The 21680-nt window shown below is 52.0% G+C and overlaps 1 protein-coding gene and 1 long non-coding RNA gene across 2 annotated transcripts in view; one reads left to right on the top strand and one right to left on the bottom strand.

The window, feature by feature from the left end:
• The window catches only part of bmper (BMP binding endothelial regulator), a 116070-nt gene extending 101480 nt beyond the window's left edge, over positions 1–14590 (top strand). The window contains exons 13-15 of the mRNA XM_085993737.1: positions 3921–4257; positions 10967–11097; positions 12693–14590. Of these exons, the coding sequence (XP_085849863.1) occupies positions 3921–4257; positions 10967–11097; positions 12693–12871 (647 nt within the window). The 3' untranslated portion in view covers positions 12872–14590. The remainder of the gene's footprint in view (positions 1–3920; positions 4258–10966; positions 11098–12692) is intronic.
• Positions 12852–21414, bottom strand: LOC147115309 (uncharacterized). Its single transcript, XR_015079109.1, has 3 exons — positions 21315–21414; positions 13181–13315; positions 12852–12946 (listed from the first exon to the last, which is right to left on the bottom strand). It is a non-coding gene; the product is annotated as an uncharacterized LOC147115309 (long non-coding RNA).
• Positions 21415–21680: the final 266 nt, after the last annotated feature.

Here is a 21680-nt window from a genome sequence, read left to right as displayed (position 1 = left end):
CTCTGTAACCTCCTCCAGCCCCCTACAACCCTCCTTATCTCTGTAACCTCCCCCTGACCTACAACCCTCTCTATCTCTGTAACCTCCTCCTGCCCTACACCCCTCCCTATCTCTGTAACCTCCTCCCGCCCTACACCCCTCCCTATCTCTGTAACCTCCTCCCGCCCTACACCCCTCCCTATCTCTGTAACCTCCTCCTGCCCTACACCCCTCCCTATCTCTGTAACCTCCTCCAGCCCCCTACAACCCTCCTTATCTCTGTAACCTCCCCCTGACCTACAACCCTCTCTATCTCTGTAACCTCCTCCTGCCCTACACCCCTCCCTATCTCTGTAACCTCCTCCCGCCCTACACCCCTCCCTATCTCTGTAACCTCCTCCCGCCCTACACCCCTCCCTATCTCTGTAACCTCCTCCCGCCCTACAACCCTCCCTATCTCTGTAACCTCCTCCCGCCCTACACCCCTCCCTATCTCTGTAACCTCCTCCTGCCCTACACCCCTCCCTATCTCTGTAACCTCCTCCAGCCCCCTACAACCCTCCTTATCTCTGTAACCTCCTCCTGCCCTACAACCCTCCTTATCTCTGTAATCTCCTCCCGCCCTATACCCCTCCCTATCTCTGTAACCTCCTCCCGCCCTACAACCCTCCGAGATCTCGGCACTCTTCTAATTCTGGCCTCTTGCGCATTCTCGATTTCCATCGCTCCACCATTGGTGGCCGTGCCTTCAGCTACCTAGGCCCTAAGCTCTGAAATTCCTTTCCTAAACCTCTCCATCTCTCTCTCCTCCCTTAAGATGCTCCTTAAAGCTTAACCTCTTTGTCTGCCCTAATATCTCCTTATGTGGCTCGGTGTCAAATTTTGTTTGCGAACGCTCCTGTGAAGCACCTTGGGACGTTTTACTACATTAAAGGCGCTGTATAAATGCAAGTTGTTGGATTCATGCTGTACTATTTACTGGGTTCGGATTGGTCGAGCTCGTGGACCCTAGAAGTGAGCAGAGAGAGAAAACTTTCAATCTATTCACCCGGCTGGGTTCAGAGCGCTCTGCCAAAAATGTGAATCATTGTGAAATAGGTTTCTAACGGTTAGCTCATTCTTTGAGCTGTCAGTCACACTGCCAGCATCCTCTGAATGCAAAGCTGTCTTTTGCTCCCGTCCAGCTCATTCCAAATCCCACTGTTGGAACCTGAGACTTATGTTTTGTCGTATGGGTCCCTTCAGCAAAAAACAGCCCTGGAAACAAACACAAGGCACTGCTTCTCTGGGACGGGAATCTCAGAGAATCAGATATTCCCCCACCCCGCACCCCCGTGGCCCAAAGTTCAGAACGAAGCAACATGCCAAAGTCGGATCACTGGGGAAACAGATGTGTTGGATGAAGGTCCAAGTTAGATTGCCAACGAACTGGACACCTCCGATACAAAGTCCTTCAAACCACCAGCACGACAGATGCTTCAGGTATTTAATTTTCCCCTGGCTGCCGGGGGAATCTGACACACGGAGCCTATATGGTGATCGGCACTGAGTACGAGTCGCAATCTCAGCACATTACAGGGGAGAGGAAGGAGAGAGTGAGAGCGAGAGAGAGTGAAACCAACCGTGGTGTTATTTAAATATAGGCGCTGCATTACACTTAAGTGGAAGATGAGCAGAAAGAAGCAGGTTACTTTGTTCCAAAAAAAATAGAGTTTCCTTCCAAAAAAGGAAGATCTGTCAATGTTAACCTCGAAGGTTAAACAACATGTGCACAAATAACAATGAAAGTAAAATGAAAAAAACATTTACCATTTTCTTCCAGCTGCTGGCTCTGTAACGCTGACACTAATCACGTCGCGCAAACTCCTTTTGTTATTATGGCATTCTTCACAGTCACCGGACTCTGACAGAGTATGTGGCTAGTTTACAGTAATCCCAGCTCAATTCTGCAAATCCCAGCTCAGCTCTGCAAATCCCAGCTCAGTTCTCCAAATCCCAGCTCAGCTCTCCAAATCCCAGCTCAGCACTCCAAATCCCAGCTCAGCTCTCCAAATCCCAGCTCAGCTCTCCAAATCCCAGCTCAGCTCTGCAAATCCCAGCTCAGCAAATCCCAGCTCAGCTCTCCAAATCCCAGCTCAGTTCTCCAAATCCCAGCTCAGCTCTCCAAATCCCAGCTCAACTCTGCAAATCCCAGCTCAGTTCTCCAAATCCCAGCTCTGCAAATCCCAGCTCAGCTCTCCAAATCCCAGCTCAGCTCTCCAAATCCCAGCTCAACTCTGCAAATACCAGCTCAACTCTCCAAATCCCAGCTCAGCTCTGCAAATCCCAGTTTAGGGACACCTCCTCCCAAACAATACCAGCAATAAAGCCATGAAGGGCTGCCGTCGGTACATAGACACATTGACTCAACACAGGAACACACATTGAGGAACTGATGGAGCTGGTCGATCGGGACTCTTCCTTTGCAGATACTTAAGTTTTAATTAAATATAAATGACATCAAAAATGAAATGTTCGTCATTTTGTCACATCACAATTACACGCAGTTTAAGCATCTAACTAATTTGTTCAGGATCTCTTGGGACACCTGACCTCTTGCCCACTCAATCACCCCCAACTTTCCCTGCTCGCTCGACATGCTTCACTGGACAAGCCCAGTCAGTTATTATATTTATGTATCTGTGTGAACCCTTCAGTACTGTGGGTCAGTCTGAATCCATTAACAGCGCAACGACTTGAAACCTCTGTAAAATCGGACAAAATTGTAGATTGTCTTTTTCCAAATCAGAATAGATCCAGATTTAAATTTTAAGTGGAAATTTCCTTAGGGATTCTCCGATCGCCTGTCATAATTTTGGTTGGGAGAATCTGAGAGGGGAAAGAGAGAGAGAGGGAGAAGAGAAACAGAGAGAGGGAGAAGAGGAGAGACACAGAACCAAACTGAGAAAGACAAAGGCAGAAAAGGAGGGAGGACGAGAAAAAAGGCGGTAGGGAAATAAAGAATAAAAGAGCAAATGAACTAGTCACTGGGGGAGGGGAAGGATGGGGAAAGGAGCAGGAGGATGGAGGGGAATGTTGGAGTTCAGGTGCTTTGCGTAGTCTTAAGGTTTGATGCACAGTGAGTTTTTTTGTGTGTGAGTGGATCTCGATTTATGTGTCTGGGGACTTGCAATATTACACAATCGTATGTGGCCCACCCACTGGTTTGGACACGAGTGTCTGGCCCCCCCAAGGGCTGAAAATCCCGGCACTGGACAAGATGTGCAAGTAATGGAGACCCAGGGCAGAAAATTGGGCCCATCATTTTCTGGCCCTCGCTCTGACCTGCACTCCCAGTCAGCGACGCTTCACACTGGCAACAGGTCCAAATTCCAGAATCACCCTGGTATGATAGAGAAGGCACAGTGAGGGCACTCGAAGAAAGAAAGTCTTGCATTTATATAGTGCCTTTCGCCAGCTCAGGACGTCCAAAGCGCTTTACAGCCAATGAAGCACTTTTGACGTGTAGTCACTGTTGTAGTGTAGGAAACACAGCAGCCCATTTGCGCACAGCAAGCTCCCAGAAACAGCAATAGGATAATGACCAGATCATCTGTTTTAGTGATGTTGGTTGAGGGATAAATGTTGGCCCAGGACACCGGGGAGAACTCCCCAGCTCTTCTTCCAGTAGTGCCGTGGGATCTTTTACGTCCACTTGAGAGAGCAGACGGGGCCTCGGTTTAACGCCTCATCCGAAAGACGGCGCCTCCGACAGTGCAGCACTCCCTCAGCACTGCACTCGGAGTGCCAGCCTGGATTTTGTGCTCAAGTCTCTGGAGTGAGACGTGAACCCACGATCTTCTGACTCCGAGGCGAGAGCGCTATCCACTGAGCCACGGCTGGCAGTGAAAGGCTGCGTCTTGTCGTGAGTTCCCAGTTTAACACGTTTTTCCTTTGTTTAGGTATCGTGATCTCCTGGGACGGAGACAGCTTTGTGGAGGTAATGGCGGCCCCTGAACTGAAGGGAAGACTTTGTGGCCTGTGCGGAAACTACAACGGGCACAAGCGAGACGACCTGATTGGTGGAGACGGCAACTTCAAGTTTGACGTTGACGCGTTTGCCGAATCGTGGCGAGTGGAAACGAACAAAGTCTGTCACCGACCCCAGCGGAGGCTGCGGCCTCACCTCTGCTCGGGAATCGTAAAGGCCAAGTTCCGCGCTCACCGGGAATGCCAGAAACTGAAGTCCTGGGCATTTAAGAACTGCCACTCGAAGGTAGATTACGTCTTGTTCTACAGGTGAGTTGTTCACCTGCGAGTCTTCCAATTGGCTACAGGCAGCGCCCATCACCCCGTGTCAGTTAAAGTGACCATGAAGCTGTCCGATTGTGGTTCCTCTTAGGCAGTCCCTCGGAACCGAGGATGACTTGCTTCCACATTAAAAATGAGTTCTCAGGTGGCTGATGAGACCAATGCGGGACCTACAGTCTCTGTTACAGGTGGGGCAGACGGTGGTTGAAGGGGCGGGTGGGTGGGGTGCTTGGGTTGACTTGCGCTCCTTGCGCTTGGCTTTCGCCTGCTTCCGGCGAAGAGACTCGAGGGGTTCGGCGCCTTCCCGGATACTTCTCCTCCACTTTGTGCGGTCTTGGGGCCAGGGATTCCCAGGTGTCGGTGGGGATGTTGCACTTTTTCAAGGAGGCTTTGAGGGTGTCCTTGAAGCGTTTCCTCTGCCCACCTGGGGCTCTCTTGCCATGCCGGAGCTCCGAGTAGAGCGCTTGTTTTGGGAGTCTCGTACCGGTTAAAACCCAACTGGTTCACTAATGTCCTTGAGGGAAGGAAACCTGCCGTCCTTACCCGGTCTGGGCCTATACGTGACTCCAGTCCCTCACCAACGTGGTTGACTCTTAACTGCCCTCTGAATTGGCCTAGCAAGTTGTATCAAACCTCTCCCGGCGGCTCAAGAAGAAGGCCCACCACCACCTTCTCAGGGCAACTGGGGATGGGCAATAAACACCGGCCTTGCCAGCAATGCCCAAATTAATATTAAAAATCCTGCTGGTTTTTGGGCAGCGTTGAACAAGCCCCTCCCCCCCCCCCCCCCCCCCCCATGGAGCGGGTAGCCACCACCACATTTTGCGACCCCACGACCCCCACCCCCCTTACTGCACCATGGCCACTCCCTAGTGATGCGGGTGGCCTCCCCCAGACCCCACCAGGCTGTTCCGCCCGGCCCTCACCCCGACAGATTTCTGTGGCCAGGAAGGTTTGTGATTATTACAGGGTCACTGTCCCCAGTAATAAACATTCGACAAACCTTTCACAGGGACAGAGCAGCCCTGCCTCATAATTTGCCACAGTTATGTCCCATTCAAGTGAACAAGTCGCACGTTTTGGAGAGATATACATTAAATTGTGTGTTTTTAAGCTCAGAACAGAAAGACCTTCATAAAGACCGCGCCCCCACTAAACACAAACTTGCCCTGTTAGGGGCACTGTCTGAGGTTTGAGAACAAGCGCCCAGTGGCCTCCTCTGATTTTATTCTGGCGAATCCTGATACTGGGGGCCTGAGCTCGTCAAATGTCATCAGGTGTTTGGATCCGCTCTCCCGAGAGAGACAAGGGCCCATATCTCGCCCATTCCTTGCTGTGGTGACAAGGCACTGGCAGTGAATCTCTGAGCAATTATCACCTTCAGGGCATTGAGTCAACCGTGTGGTGCGGGATTGGAGTCACGCGTAGGCCAGACCGGGTAAGGGCGGCAGATTTCCTTCCCTGAAGGACATTAGTGAACCAGTTGTGTTTTTGTGACAATCCGGCAGCTTCACGGTCACTTTATCTGGTGCCAGCTACAAATAGCCAGATTTATGGAGTTGAATTTCCCAACTTGGCCTAACCATGAATGAGTTTGGTGTTTTTTTGGGTACAGATTTGCTGGAGCGGGTTATCTGCATAATTGAGCAAAGCCGCGGTGGGAAACAAAGACAAGGTTTGGCAGAGGGTTTGAGGGGAGTTGTGATAATCCAGTGAACTGTACGGTGTGTTCCTAAACCCTTCCTGCCTGATATGACTCACCAGCATTCTTCCCGTGAATGTGTGCAGTGCCGCCTGTTGATAGCAGTGGTTGTACAAAACTCTGCCAGAAACAGTTGGTGTCAGAGGAGCGCTGCAGTTGATGGGAGCATCGAGAGAGAGTCACAGGCTGTTCCTCCTCTGAGGAGGCAGTTTAAACAATATGTGAAAAGTATCTGATTCTGGACACGAGTGAGTCACCTGGGAGAGATCACTGGCTCAAACTAAGGAAACATGTTTCACATTTCACCCAGTTTACAAACTCAAGCTTGGTTTGGCAGTTTCAACAGATGGGTCAGTGAGGAACTGATCGGCCAGCTTGATCCACTGCTGAAAGTCAACAGTTGGCGGTTTTAGTGTCTGTTGTGCTCTGGTATTAGAAGTTACTGAGCTAGCCTTGAAGGCAGTGAACTCTTCTTCACGGGACAGGGCTGGGAAAGGTATTATTTCATCTACTGCTCACTTAGATCATTGCAATTTCAAGCGTAAATTCCTGTATCCCTGGGAGACAGCCAGTCTGTTGTAAATACATTTCAGTGTGCGCGTTGCATGAAACCAGCGTTAAAGCACGACCTTCCCTGCTGTTCATCATGGTCATCTTCCTGTACACTCAGAATACATCCCAATCCTGCACAAAAAACATTAAAAAACAGAACGTGAGCTGTGATCAGTGTCTGATAGTGCAAGGCTCCTGTTTCACCTGTTAGTGAGCTGTGATCAGTGTCTGATAGTGTTTCACCTGTTAGTGAGCTGTGATCAGTGTCTGATAGTGCAAAGCTCCTGTTTCACCTGTTAGTGAGCTGTGATCAGTGTCTGATAGTGTAAGGCTCCTGTTTCACCTGTTAGTGAGCTGTGATCAGTGTCTGATAGTGTAAGGCTCCTGTTTCACCTGTTAGTGAGCTGTGATCAGTGTCTGATAGTGTTTCACCTGTTAGTGAGCTGTGATCAGTGTCTGATAGTGTTTCACCTGTTAGTGAGCTGTGATCAGTGTCTGATAGTGTTTCACCTGTTAGTGAGCTGTGATCAGTGTCTGATAGTGTTTCACCTGTTAGTGAGCTGTGATCAGTGTCTGATAGTGTTTCACCTGTTAGTGAGCTGTGATCAGTGTCTAATAGTGTAAGGCTCCTGTTTCACCTGTTAGTGAGCTGTGATCTGTGTCTGATAGTGTTTCACCTGTTAGTGAGCTGTGATCAGTGTCTGATAGTGTTTCACCTGTTAGTGAGCTGTGATCAGTGTCTGATAGTGTTTCACCTGTTAGTGAGCTGTGATCAGTGTCTGATAGTGTTTCACCTGTTAGTGAGCTGTGATCAGTGTCTAATAGTGTTTCATGGGTTAGTGGGCTATGATCAGTGTCTAATAGTGTAAGGCTCCTGTTTCACCTGTTAGTGAGCTGTGATCAGTGTCTGATAGTGTTTCGCCTGTTAGTGAGCTGTGATCAGTGTCTAATAGTGTAAGGCTCCTGTTTCACCTGTTAGTGAGCTGTGATCAGTGTCTGATAGTGTAAGGCTCCTGTTTCACCTGTTAGTGAGCTGTGATCAGTGTCTAATAGTGTAAGGCTCCTGTTTCACCTGTTAGTGAGCTGTGATCAGTGTCTGACAGTGTTTCACCTGTTAGTGAGCTGTGATCAGTGTCTAATAGTGTTTCACCTGTTAGTGAGCTGTGATCAGTGTCTAATAGTGTAAGGCTCCTGTTTCACCTGTTAGTGAGCTGTGATCAGTGTCTAATAGTGCAAGGCTCCTGTTTCGCCTGTTAGTGAGCTGTGATCAGTGTCTAATAGTGTAAGGCTCCTGTTTCACCTGTTAGTATTTGCCCATCCAGCGTTTCAAGAGTTCAGCCCAGGAAAAGGCTGCTTTTCGGCTCCTACTTCAGTCTGATGTGACCAGACATTGTTAATAAAAAAGACTGATTTTTTTTAAAAAACAGCCCATAAATCGTATTTCCCAGGAGTGTGGAGTGGGTGAGGCAGTTTCATGTTTAAATATTAATTCTTCCGATTCATGGACTCTTCCTGATAAAGCAAATAGTCTGGAACTTGTTAACGAGCAAACTTTAAGTTTCTTTTTGCAGGAATGGTGTCCTGAAACGTCGATTACATTTATCATTGGACTTGTTTTAAGTTTGTTCACACTGAGCTGTCCGGCTCAGCTGTGTCCTGATTCTCCACTAGGTGGCAGAGTGAGCCTAGGGTGTGAAATCTGGGCAGACACGAGAGGATTTCTTTTCTCAATATACGCACGGGATTATTTTGTTTATGCTTCTGTGTAATCTCGGGTCTGTTCCCGTTTGTGCCAGGTTTTGTGCCATTGCTGATTACTGTGGGAACACGGGATAGTGAACAGGCTCTCGTGTTTGTGTAAAAGCTGCTTGCACCAGGCTCAGAATCTCAGCTAGTCAGCAGCTCCATAAAGGCCAGAATAAACCTGCTAATCTAAAGGTCCATTTAAACCCCTAAAATCATCCTGTGAAGCGGTCGCTGGCTTGAAATGAATGAACCTGTGCCGAGAATTTTACTGTCTGGCCTTTGTTGGGAGTTGGTTTTACTTTGCAACTGAAACAAGAAAACAGATTATCATTAATTTAGTGTCTTCCCCACTCCGTCCAGCAACATCTAGACTGAGGGACAGACACTGCAATCCTATAAACCAATGTCTAGACTGAGGGACAGACACTCTGATCCTGTAAACCAACGTCTAGACTGAGGGACAGACACTCTGATCCTATAAACCAACGTCTAGACAGGGACAGACACTCTAATTCTGTAAACCAACGTCTAGACTGAGGGACAGACACTCTGATCCTGTAAACCAACGTCTAGACTGAGGGACAGACACTCTGATCCTGTAAACCAACGTCTAGACTGAGGGACAGACACTGCAATCCTATAAACCAATGTCTAGACTGAGGGACAGACACTCTAATTCTGTAAACCAACGTCTAGACTGAGGGACAGACACTCTGATCCTGTAAACCAACGTCTAGACTGAGGGACAGACACTCTGATCCTGTAAACCAACGTCTAGACTGAGGGACAGACACTCTGATCCTGTAAACCAACGTCTAGACTGAGGGACAGACACTCTGATCCTGTAAGTGAAAAGTGTGAGGTGATGCATTTTGGGAGGACTAACAAGGCAAGGGAATACACAATGAATGGTAGGACCCTAGGAAGGACAGAGGATCAGAGGGACCTTGGTGTGCATGTACATAGATCCCTGAAGGCAGCAGGACAGGTAGATAAGGTGGTTAAAAAGGCATATGGGAGACTTGCCTTCATTAGCCGAGGCATAGAATATAAGAGCAGGGAGGTTATGATGGAGCTGTACAAAACGCTAGTTAGGCCACAGCTGGAATACTGTGTTCAGTTCTGGTCGCCACACTATAGGAAGGATGTGATTACATTGGCGAGGGTGCAGAGGAGATTCACCAGGATGTTACCTGGGCTGGAGCGCTTCAGCTATGAAGAAAGACTGGACAGGCTGGGGTTGTTTTCCTTAGAGCAGAGAAGGCTGAGGGGGGACCTGATTGAGGTGTACAAAATTATGAGGGGCATAGATAGGGTGGATAGAAAGGAACTTTTCCCCTTAGTAGAGGGATCAATAACCAGGGGACATGGTTTCAAGGTAAGGGGCAGGAGGTTTAGAGGGGATTTGAGGAAAAACTTTTTCACCCAGAGGGCGGTTGGAATCTGGAACTCTGCCTGAAAGGGTGGTAGAGGCAGGAACCCTCACAACATTCAAGAAGCATTTAGATGAGCACTTGAAACGCCATAGCATACAAGGCTACGGACCAAATGCTGGAAAATGGGATTAGATTAGACAGGGCTTGATGGCCGGCGCGGACACGATGGGCTGAAGGGCCTCTTTCTGTGCTGTATAACTCTATGACTATAAACCAATGTCTAGACTGAGGGACAGACACTGCAGTCCTATAAACCAACATCTAGACTGGGGAACAGACACTGCCAAGCCATAAACCAACGTCTAGACTGAGGGACGGACACTCTGATCCTATAAACCAACGTCCACACTGATTGACAGACACTCTGATCCTATAACCAATGTCTAGACTGAGGGACCGAGAGTCTGAGTGTCTCATACCAGGAAGCTCCAGTGATGGAAGGGATCATGTATGAAGAACTAGGGGTGAGGTTAATCTGGCCAATTGTGGGATTTGGAACATGGAGACAACCAACAGCAACAAAGAATTGCGTTGGTCGCGTTGCGCTCATCTCCCCAGTGATTGGAGTGAGGCAGACGGGGCCTGAGCTACTGCTGAACTGGGTGATGGGTGTCGGGAGCAGAGTCCAGCTCGATGAAAGATTGCATTGCACAGGCTGTGAAACTGATTCCCACCCCCTCCTGCATGGACCCGTCATGGGGAGGACTGAAGATCAAGTCAAGAAAGAAAGAACTTGCATTTCTATAGCGCCTTTCACTACTTCAGTACGTCCCAAGGCGCTTTACAGCCAGTGAAGTACTTTTGAAGTGTAGTCACTGTTGTAACGTGGGAAACGCAGCAGCCAATTTGCGCACAGCAAGATCCCACAAACAGCAATGTGATAATGACCAGATAATCTGTTTTTAGGTGTTGATTGAGGGATAAATATCAGCCAGGACACCGGGGAGAACTCCCCTGTTCTTCTTCCAATAATGCCAGGGGATCGTTTACGTCCACGAGAGAGAGAGCAGATGGGGCCTTGGGTTAACGTATCATCCAAAAAATATGAGGATAGAGTATTGAAGAGAAACACTTAAAAATGAAGATGTAGCGGAGGGAGCTTTAATGTACAGATAGGTGGAATTTTAGGTTTGCTTCTTCGGCAAGTTAAACATCCCGTCGCTCAATTGGTCAATTGCAACGTCAGTCACTCCCTTCTTGGACCCCGTTGCTTCCTTATTTCCTCCGTCATATTCTAATGTGGACGTTGTGTTTCTCTTAGGTCGTGTGTCACAGATATGTGTGAGTGTCCAGTACACAAGAACTGTTACTGTGAGTCTCTGATCGCCTACACGCGAGCCTGTCAGAGAGAGGGTGTCCACGTCCACTGGCGGCCGGAGATGAGCTGCCTCGGTAAGGTCACAGTTATGGACAAGGAGCCGGGCAAATCTGCATGTTGCTCGATCCTTGCAAGAATGTTTTTGTAAACTTTACCACATTGATCTGCTGCAGATGGAGATCTGGGCATTGAGCAACTTCATGCACACACTTTCTCCAGATTTGACCTTTTGTAGCAGAGGTGTGGATTTGTGCGGAGTGGGCGTTTCAGGGACTTTCAGCTTGTTCTTCCACCCCTGGGACCTGTGTTCAAATCCACCCCTGGGACCTGTGTACAAATCCACCCCTGGGACCTGTGTACAAATCCACCCCTGGGACCTGTGTACAAATCCACCCCTGGGACCTGTGTTCAAATCCACCCCTGGGACCTGTGTTCACATCCACCCCTGGGACCTGTGTTCAAATTCACCCCTGGGACCTGTGTACAAATCCACCCCTGGGACCTGTGTACAAATCCACCCCTGGGACCTGTGTTCACATCCACCCCTGGGACCTGTGTACAAATCCACCCCTGGGACCTGTGTACAAATCCACCCCTGGGACCTGTGTACAAATCCACCCCTGGGACCTGTGTACAAATCCACCCCTGGGACCTGTGTACAAATCCACCCCTGGGACCTGTGTACAAATCCACCCCTGGGACCTGTGTACAAATCCACCCCTGGGACCTGTGTTCACATCCACCCCTGGGACCTGTGTACAAATCCACCCCTGGGACCTGTGTACAAATCCACCCCTGGGACCTGTGTTCAAATCCACCCCTGGGACCTGTGTACAAATCCACCCCTGGGACCTGTGTTCAAATCCACCCAGACTTCGTCAGCTGATTGTAAGGGTCTTCGGTTCAATGTGTTTGGGCACAGTTCCCTATCTAGAACTTCCTTTACACCTGGTGTGAGAGCTCCCAATTCTGGGGATTCTCCAGGGCGATCTTCTCAACATGAGGCAAATATTCACCACCCTCCAAACACACGGCATCCTGTTTCGTTTCATAAATGTTCTTCTAATGATCAGTTTATGGAAAGTATGAAAGACTTCACCTGGTTCTATTCTTATCTATCCAGTGATAGCCAGAGAATCACCTGCAACGGCTTCTCTTCCCACTCCCGCATCGTTACCTCTGGGGTCCCCCAAGAATCTGTCCTTGGCCCCCACCTATTTCTCATCTACATGCTGCCCCGCCCCCCCATCTCTAAATTGTCAGATTGTTGTCCCACATCCACTCCTGGATGAGCCGCAATATTTTCCAGTTAAACATTGGGAAGACTGAAGCCATTGTCTTTGGCCCCCGCCACAAACTCTGCTCCTGCTCTGGCTGACATAGGCGAGTCGTAAAGGGGACTCCTCATCTGTTAACCCACCTCATAATCCCTTGGGTTTAGAATTCCCAAATGCAGCAACAGTGAACGATTACTGAAACTACCCCCCCCCCCCCCCAACCCCCCACCCCCCCCCCCCCCAACCCCCCACCCACACCACCCCCCCCCCCCACCCACACCACCCCCCCACCCACACCACCCCCCAGACAAACCAAGGAAAGAAGTTTCACTTCATAACGATGAAACAAAGCGCGTCAGTGTTTTTAAAATCTTTATTCATTCTCCTTTCAGCTACTCAGTGTAAGCACAGCGCTGTGTACGACACATGTGGCCCAGGCTGCACCAAGACCTGTGAGAACTGGAATGAAATTGGCCCTTGCATTAAGCCGTGTGTGGCGGGCTGCCATTGCCCAGCAAGCCTGGTGCTGCACAGAGGACGCTGCATTAAGCCAGCCTTTTGCCCCCGGTGACACGATCGGGGAAATCCAGACCTCGTGAAAGCAGCTTCCTTCACCAGCCTTGGGGCGACTGCTCTGTCATTGTATCTGCAACACGTAAAGAGGACCGCATGTATATTTTCAATATCAGCTAATTGATGGATAACCATTGGACAAAATATGTAAACTATTTGCTGAATGTATAAACAGACAAAATCTTTAAATTAATATAAAGAAAAAGACTGAAACCAGTCAAACAAAATCATTTATTTTACAGTTCTACGGCATTTAAAATACTTTAAAAAGACAATGGGTTTAATATTTAAATGTTGGCCTTTGCACCTGTTTCTGTAAGTGTGCTGAAGACAGCCGACTGCATCAGTGAAGAATTAACAGCTCGAATGGTGTATGAATGAAGGGCAATTCTCTCATCAGGGATTTTCAACATGTTAGAAATGTGATTCTGCGCCTTTTGGTCTGTGGACAGATTTAAGACAAGACGGGGTTTTATTTGATGTCAAGATGAATTGTTCTACTTTCCATCCTTCACCAAGGCAGAAGATAACGGAGCCCAGCAATGGGCAGCCTTTAACGTCTTATTAAAACATTTATCTTGTCTTGAAACAACCCTCAGTTACAGGTTGACACACAAGACCCAGACAGATGTGTGAGTGAAACTCCAAACACAATGTTAGGAGGATAGCATCCAGTGAAGGTGTCTCTCCGCCCTCTCCATCAGCCCCTCCACACAAGATGGTGGCACCCAGCGACTCCCAAACTAAATTCACTCTTTGCTTTCTGATCTCAAGAATTTCTGCCTTTGTATGTTTCAGGCATTTTATCGCAGATCAAACTTGTCATTGCTTTCAGTCAAGATCACCCTCGTTAACCTACAGTGATCACGGAAGGTCTACGTGACTCCATGCTCAGAAACCAATAATGCCACCTGCCGTGGGTTTTACCTCCTTCAAGGTGTACTCAGTCACTGCTGTTTAGGGTGATGCACTGGGAGGGGATGTTCTGGTATGATGGATTTCAGCTTCTTGTCCTATTCCAGAGTGCAGCCTGTTAGAAAATCACGTGACTAGAAATTACCATCAAGAAGCACATGCGAGATTGATCCAGCTCGAAGTTACTGAAGAAATGACCAACACTCAACTTAAGGCACGAAGCAGAGTTGCATTCCGCACACAATGGAGGGGGTGTAAACTGCTAATTGTGGAGAAAAGGTGAATTCTTCGATGAATGTTGCCACACACTCTCCATTGTCCTACATGAAATCCCTGCGGTGACAACAGCACCATTACAAGCAGTGATGATGCCACTGTCCTGGTGCTTGGAAAAGGAGCGAAAAGTGCAAGAGAATAAATGTTCCTGGGCGATCTGACTTCTGTCACTGTGTGACATTCACCAACCCAACAGACTCCATTGCTTCAAGCAATGCAATCACAGTTCTGTACATGTTCTACTAGTGTTCTTAATCAGGGAGTTCCAATGCTATTTTTGTGGGCAAAATCTGTAGCTCTAAAACTTCCTACTGCCTGTTTATGTTTATTTACTTTTTAAATATTCTGTAAGCTATATTTGACCATTTGGTTAATCTTGAATGTTGTGTGGCTGGGTTACGGGTCGACACCTGCCAGTGGCCAGTTTTCCTTTTTTCATGAGATGCAGAATGAGGCAAAAAAGTAAAAACCTGCTTGGAACAACCACAATGGACACTTTTATTAAAAGGGCAATGTCTTATTTCCATTTTTTTTTAAAGAAACATTACTTGATTTCTACATCCAGTGTCAAGGTATAACTAAGTTACTATGTCAACATTCCTCATTCAATTTTGCTACATCAATTGTCAGTGTAGTTGCAGACTCTGGCCACTATGCAGCTCGGTGGAGCAAGTTTCCCAACTCACCACCTTTTGTGGAAAAAAACAAAAATGGCAAATTTGTTTGCGCGGCGCCCGTTTTTCAGGCGCAAAATGAATGCCAAAGGGTCCAATATGGCGTGCAGCATGGGCAAGAACTCAGTCAACGCCAAAAGTGCGTCGCACACCATATTGGTTAGGACACCCGTCAGAAACTGGTGTTGGGCCCATTGCCTGTGCAATTCGGGGGGCCACTTTCTGTAATTGGTTAGTGATTGACCACAGTAGGCAGAGTGCATGTGGTCAGTTCCCTCGGGTGCACAGCTGCCAAATCAGGAGGATTAAAGGGACCACTGGAGCCGCCACTAATAAGGTCAGTAAAACAATCTTTCACTTATCTGAATGTTCAGGAAGTGGCTCCTCGTAGCTCCACATTACAAGTGCTGGCCACCGCAGTGCTCTCCCCTCCCAGCCTTACCTGCTGCCCTGGTCAGTCTCCGGTACTATCCTAATGAGGCTGGCGGTCTGGGTCATTGCATAATTCCACCCCCATGCCAATGAAGAGATTACCCGAAGTGTTTTAGGGTTCCTTAATGCCAGCCGTGACGCAGTGGTAGCTAATTCACACCCGAGTCAGAAGGTTGCGAGTTCAAATCCCACACCAGGTAGAACTCCCCAACTCTTCTTCGAAATAGTGCCATGGGACCTTTTACGTCCACCCGAGGGGGCAGATGGGGCCCTCGGTTTAAAGGCACCTCCGACCATGCTGCACTCCCTCAGTACTGGCACCAAGAATGTCAGGCTGGATTATGGGCCGAAGTCTCTGGAGTGGGACTCAAACCCACAATCTTCAGGCTCAGAAGCGAGAGTGCTACCCACTGAGCCACGGGCTGAGGACGAAGGGTGGATCACCCTGGGCTTTAACTTGTATCCATACTCTACTGACCGTATCTGAACAGGAGGGTTCCCGACTATCCTACTGGTCCATGGTCTGATGGTCAAAGAGGAGGGAAGGTGACACAAAATAAACACAAAATTGCTGCAAGTGAACCTTGTTGGGTATTTTTATAATAGACTAGCTGGGGGTGCCGAGGCTTTTTTGAGGGCATGTTGTTGTTGGAAGGGAGAGAGGGAGCGACTGGGGGGGAAGAGAGAGACTGGGAGTGTGAGAGAGAGACTGGGAGTGTGAGAGAGAGAGTGGGAGTGTGTGAGAGGGAAGGAGAGCGAGAGAGAGAGATTGGGGGGAGAAGAGAAAGAGAGACTGAGAGTGTGAGAGAGAGAGAGAGAGAGACAGACTGGGAGTGTGTGAGAGAGAGGGAAGGAGAGAGAGAGACTGGGAATGTGAGAGAGAGAGAGGGAAGGAGAGCGAGATGGGGGGGAAGAAGAGAAAGAGACTGGGAGTGACAGAGAGAGAGAGGGAAGGAGAGAGAGAGAGATTGGGGGGGGAGAAGAGAAAGAGACTGGAAGTGTGTGAGAGAGGGAGACTGGGAATGTGGGAATGTGAGAGAGAGAGAGACTGGGAATGTGTGGGAGAGAGATTGGGGGGGAGAAGAGAAAGAGAGACTGGGAGTGAGAGAGAGACTGGGGGAGAGAGAGAGAGAGATTGGGAATGTGAGAGAGAGAGAGAAGGAGAGCGAGAGACTGGGAATGTGTGGGAGAGAGAGATTGGGGGGGGGAGAAGAGAAAGAGAGACTGGGAGTGAGAGAGAGAGACTGGGGAGAGAGAGATTGGGAGTGTGAGAGAGAGATTGGGAGTGAGAGAGAGAGACTGGGGAGAGAGAGATTGGGAGTGAGAGAGAGAGACGAAGTGAGAGAGAGATTGGGGGAGAAGAGAAAGAGACTGGGAGTGTGAGAGAGACTGGGAGTGTGAGAGAGGGAAGGAGAGAGAGGGAGAAGGAGAGGAGAAAGAGAGACAGAGTGTGAGAGAGAGAGAGAGAGGGGGACTGGGAGTGTGAGAGATGGAAGGAGAGAGAGTGGGAGTGTGTGAGAGGGAAGGAGAGAGAGAGAGACTGGGAGTGTGGGAGTGAAAGAGAGTGAGAGTGGGAGAGAGAGAGACTGGGCCGCCACGGCCGCTCACCTGATGGCTTTGGGTCAGGCTCTGGGGCGGGGCAGTTTTGTGCGCGGCGGCTCCCGGCACGGCCCGCCGCGGCCGGTGACCTGGTGGCTTTGGGTTGGGCTCTCGGGCGGGGCTGTTGACGCCGCGGGGAAGTTTTGTGTGCGGCGGCTCCCGGCACGGCCCGCAAATCAAGGGCCCGTATTCCCGGGCTGCTAGGCCGCGCCCGGCGCCGGCACAGCTGCTCGAAATGGCCGTCAAAGTAGGCGAGCCTCCGCGCGAAGGGCAGGTGATCACTTCATTTCCTACTGTTCCTAAATACAATTTAAAACTCAAATAAATTGTTATTTTCCTTAGTTCCCTAACACACAGAAAGTGTGGGAAAAAAATCATGAAGAATCAAGATGGTGGCCACTCACCTCGGTTCAGAATGATAAGGCCCGCCCAATTGGTCAACCATCAGGTCACTGAACTGTAGGATTGGTCAATCGTCAAGTCACTCAACTGTAGGATGGCCCGCCCGCACGCGCAATGAACCCGCCCCCGTGACGCAGCGATCGGTCAACTGTCAGGTCACTCGACCGCATGATTAGCATTGAGTGACGTGAAGGTTGACCAATGAGCGGAATTTTGAACATTTTTGGGATACCGTGGGCACGATTTTTGTCTGACGGAAAAGTAAATACGCCTATGACCGGTCCGGAATCGTAAGCTTTCTTTTGATGTGACACGCGTGTAGTTACGCTCTATAACTTTCGAATGTATAGAGAACGGACAGACAGACAGAAGAGCAATTATATATATACTAGCTGGAGTGCAGAGGCTTTTTCAAGGGCATGTTGTTGGAAGAGAGAGCGCGAGCGACTGGGGGGAAGAGAGTGCGACTGCGGGGGGGGGGAAGAGAGAGCGCGACTGGGGAAGAGAGAGCGCGACTGGGGGGGGGGGGGGAAGAGAGAGCGCGCGACTGGGGGGGGAAGAGAGAGCGCGCGACTGGGGGGGGGGGAAGAGAGAGCGAGCGACGGGGGGGAAGAAAGCGCGAGCGACTGGGGGGGGGGAAAAGAGGAGAGCGAGCGACTGGAGGGGGAAGAGCGAGCGACTGGGGGGGGGGAAGAGAGAGCGAGCGACTGGGGGGGGAAAAGAGAGAGCGAGCGACTGGGGGGGGAAGAGAGAGCGAGCGACTGGGGGGGACTGGGGGGAAGAGAGAGCGAGCGACTGGGGGGGGGGGGGAAAGAGAGAGCGAGCGACTGGAGGGGGAAGAGAGAGCGAGCGACGGGGGGGGGGGGGAAGAGAGAGCGAGCGACTGGGGGGGGGGGAAAAGAGAGCGAGCGACTGGGGGGAAGAGAGAGCGAGCGACTGGGGGGAAGAGAGAGCGAGCGACTGGGGGGAAGATGAGAGCGAGCGACTGGGGGGGAAGAGAGAGCGAGCGACTGGGGGGAAGAGAGAGCGAGCGACTGGGGGGAAGAGAGAGCGAGCGACTGGGGGGAAGAGAGGAGCGAGCGACTGGGGGGAAGAGAGAGCGAGCGACTGGGGGGAAGAGAGAGCGAGCGACTGGGGGGGAAGAGAGAGCGAGCGACTGGGGGGAAGAGAGAGCGAGCGACTGGGGGGGAAGAGAGAGCGAGCGACTGGGGGAAGAGAGAGCGAGGCGACTGGGGGGAAGAGGAGAGCGAGCGACTGGGGGGAAGAGAGAGCGAGCGACTGGGGGGAAGAGAGAGCGAGCGACTGGGGGGAAGAGAGAGCGAGCGACTGGGGGGAAGAGAGAGCGAGCGACTGGGGGGAAGAGAGAGCGAGCGACTGGGGGGAAGAGAGAGCGAGCGACTGGGGGGAAGAGAGAGCGAGCGACTGGGGGGGAAGAGAGAGCGAGCGACTGGGGGGAAGAGAGAGCGAGCGACTGGGGGGAAGAGAAGCGAGACTGGGGGAAGAGAGAGCGAGCGACTGGGGGGAAGAGGAGAGCGAGCGACTGGGGGGAAGAGAGCGAGCGACTGGGGGGAAGAGAGCGAGCGACTGGGGGGAAGAGAGCGAGCGACTGGGGGGAAGAGAGCGAGCGACTGGGGGGAAGAGAGCGAGCGACTGGGGGGAAGAGAGAACGAGCGACTGGGGGGAAGAGAGCGAGCGACTGGGGGGAAGAGAGCGAGCGACTGGGGGGAAGAGAGCGAGCGACTGGGGGGAAGAGAGCGAGCGACTGTGGGGGGAAGAGAGCGCGCGACTGTGGGGGGAAGAGAGAGAGCGACTGTGGGGGGAAGAGAGAGAGCGACTGTGGGGGAAGAGGAGCGAGGGACTGGGGGCAAGAGAGCGAGCGACTGGGGGCAAGAGAGCGAGGGACTGGGGGCAAGAGAGCGAGCGACTGGGGGCAAGAGAGCGAGCGACTGGGGGCAAGAGAGCGAGCGACTGGGGGCAAGAGAGCGAGCGACTGGGGGCAAGAGAGCGAGCGACTGGGGGGCAAGAGAGCGAGCGACTGGGGGCAAGAGAGCGAGCGACTGGGGGGGGGGAAAGAGAGCGCGACGGGGAAGAGAGAGCGAGCGACTGGGGGGGGAAGAGAGAGCGAGCGACTGGGGGGAAGAGAGAGCGAGCGACTGGGGGAAGAGAGGCGAGCGACTGGGGGGAAGAGAGCGAGCGACTGGGGGGAAGAGAGCGAGCGACTGGGGGGAAGAGAGCGAGCGACTGGGGGGAAGAGAGCGAGCGACTGGGGGGAAGAGAGCGAGCGACTGTGGGGGGAAGAGAGCGCGACGGGGAAGAGAGAGAGCGACTGTGGGGGGAAGAGAGAGAGCGACTGGGGGCAAGAGAGCGAGCGACTGGGGGGTAAGAGAGCGAGGGACTGGGGGCAAGAGAGCGAGCGACTGGGGGCAAGAGAGCGAGCGACTGGGGGCAAGAGAGCGAGCGACTGGGGGGGGGGGAAGAGAGCGCGACGGGGAAGAGAGAGAGCGAGCGACTGGGGGCAAGAGAGCGAGCGACTGGGGGCAAGAGAGCGAGCGACTGGGGGCAAGAGAGCGAGCGACTGGGGGGAAGAGAGAGAGCGACTGTGGGGGGGAAGAGAGAGAGCGACTGTGGGGGGAAGAGAGCGAGCGACTGGGGGCAAGAGAGCGAGCGACTGGGGGCAAGAGAGCGAGCGACTGGGGGCAAGAGAGCGAGCGACTGGGGGCAAGAGAGCGAGCGACTGGGGGCAAGAGAGCGAGCGACTGGGGGCAAGAGAGCGAGCGACTGGGGGCAAGAGAGCGAGCGACTGGGGGCAAGAGAGCGAGCGACTGGGGGGGGGGGGAAGAGAGCGCGACGGGGGAAGAGAGAGAGCGAGCGACTGGGGGCAAGAGAGCGAGCGACTGGGGGGGGGAAGCGAGCGAGCGACTGGGGGGGAAGAGAGCGAGCGACTGGGGGGGGGAAGAGAGCGAGCGACTGGGGGGGAAGAGAGCGAGCGACTGGGGGGGGAAGAGAGCGAGCGACTGGGGGGGGGGAAGAGAGCGAGCGACTGGGGGGGGAAGAGAGCGAGCGACTGGGGGGGGGAAGAGAGCGAGCGACTGGGGGGGGGGAAAGAGAGCGAGCGACTGGGGGGGGAAGAGAGCGAGCGACTGGGGGGGGAAGAGAGCGAGCGACTGGGGGGGGGAAGAGAGCGAGCGACTGGGGGGGGGAAGAGAGCGAGCGACTGGGGGGGAAGAGAGCGAGCGACTGGGGGGGGAAGAGAGCGAGCGACTGGGGGGGGAAAGAGAGAGCGAGCGACTGGGGGGGGAAGAGAGCGAGCGACTGGGGGGGGAAGAGAGCGAGCGACTGGGGGGGGAAGAGAGCGAGCGACTGGGGGGGGGAAGAGAGCGAGCGACTGGGGGGGGAAGAGAGCGAGCGACTGGGGGGGGAAGAGAGCGAGCGACTGGGGGGGGGGAAGAGAGCGAGCGACTGGGGGGGGGGGGGGAAGAGAGCGAGCGACTGGGGGGGGGGGGGGAAAGAGAGCGAGCGACTGGGGGGGGGAAGAGAGCGAGCGACTGGGGGGGAAGAGAGCGAGCGACTGGGGGGGGGGGAAGAGAGCGAGCGACTGGGGGGGGGGGGAAGAGAGCGAGCGACTGGGGGGGGAAGAGAGCGAGCGACTGGGGGGGAAGAGAGCGAGCGACTGGGGGGGAAGAGAGCGAGCGAGAGACTGGGGGGAAGAGATAGCGAGAGACTGGGGGGAAGAGAGCGAGCGACTGGGGGGGGAAGGGAGAGGAAGGGGGGGAGGGAAGGGGTAGGGAAGAGATAGATGACAATGGTTAAATTATTTTCCACAATGAGCTGCCCAGGAACTTTGCTCAGCAAATGGCACTGTTTAAAACAAGAACCTTGGCCTCCTCTGGGGCTGGACATATTTCTGCAGGTATTCAGGCTCAGGAACACCACTGTATCCTGCCCAAAGCCATTATCTTGGAACGTGAGCATCAACTGCACCCGGGGTGGGGAGGGGGGGATACAAAAATCAGTCTCCCCACCGCCTCATGTGTTCAAAAAATATTGGTACTGGAAATCAAATAACAGAAAATGCTCCTCAGCAGATCAGTCAGCGTCTGTGGAGAGAAGGGGCGGTGAAATTAATGGCCCAGAAACACTTACCTAGCGCGCCGGCAGTTGACCTCTTGGCCTGCGTGGAATGCCTGTCCCAGAGGCCGGCGCGCTGTGCGGGCGTGTCCCGGGGCGTAGTTAGTGCGATGCGTCCCCTGGGATCACGTGAGCAACAGGCAGCCAATCGGAGCAGGGAATACTCCATTCATAAGTCTTGACAGATAGACCTGTCAAAACGTATAAATGCTGAGGCTGTAAAACTGTACTTTACCTTCAAATAAATTAAAAAAAAACATCACACTTTGTAAATAAACTATAAATGACAAATAACTATTTTAAACAAAAATTTAAATTTTTGAAAAAAATAATTTCATAAAAAAACAGGGCTAAAAATAAACTTACCTTGCTTTAAAGTAT

This window comes from Somniosus microcephalus, chromosome 7 (assembly GCF_052327205.1).
Source record: "Somniosus microcephalus isolate GS21.2 chromosome 7, FLI_Smic_1.0, whole genome shotgun sequence".
Taxonomy (NCBI): Eukaryota; Metazoa; Chordata; class Chondrichthyes; order Squaliformes; family Somniosidae; genus Somniosus; species Somniosus microcephalus.
Note: the sequence above shows the minus strand (reverse complement) of the source record. Positions and strands in the feature narration are given on the sequence as shown.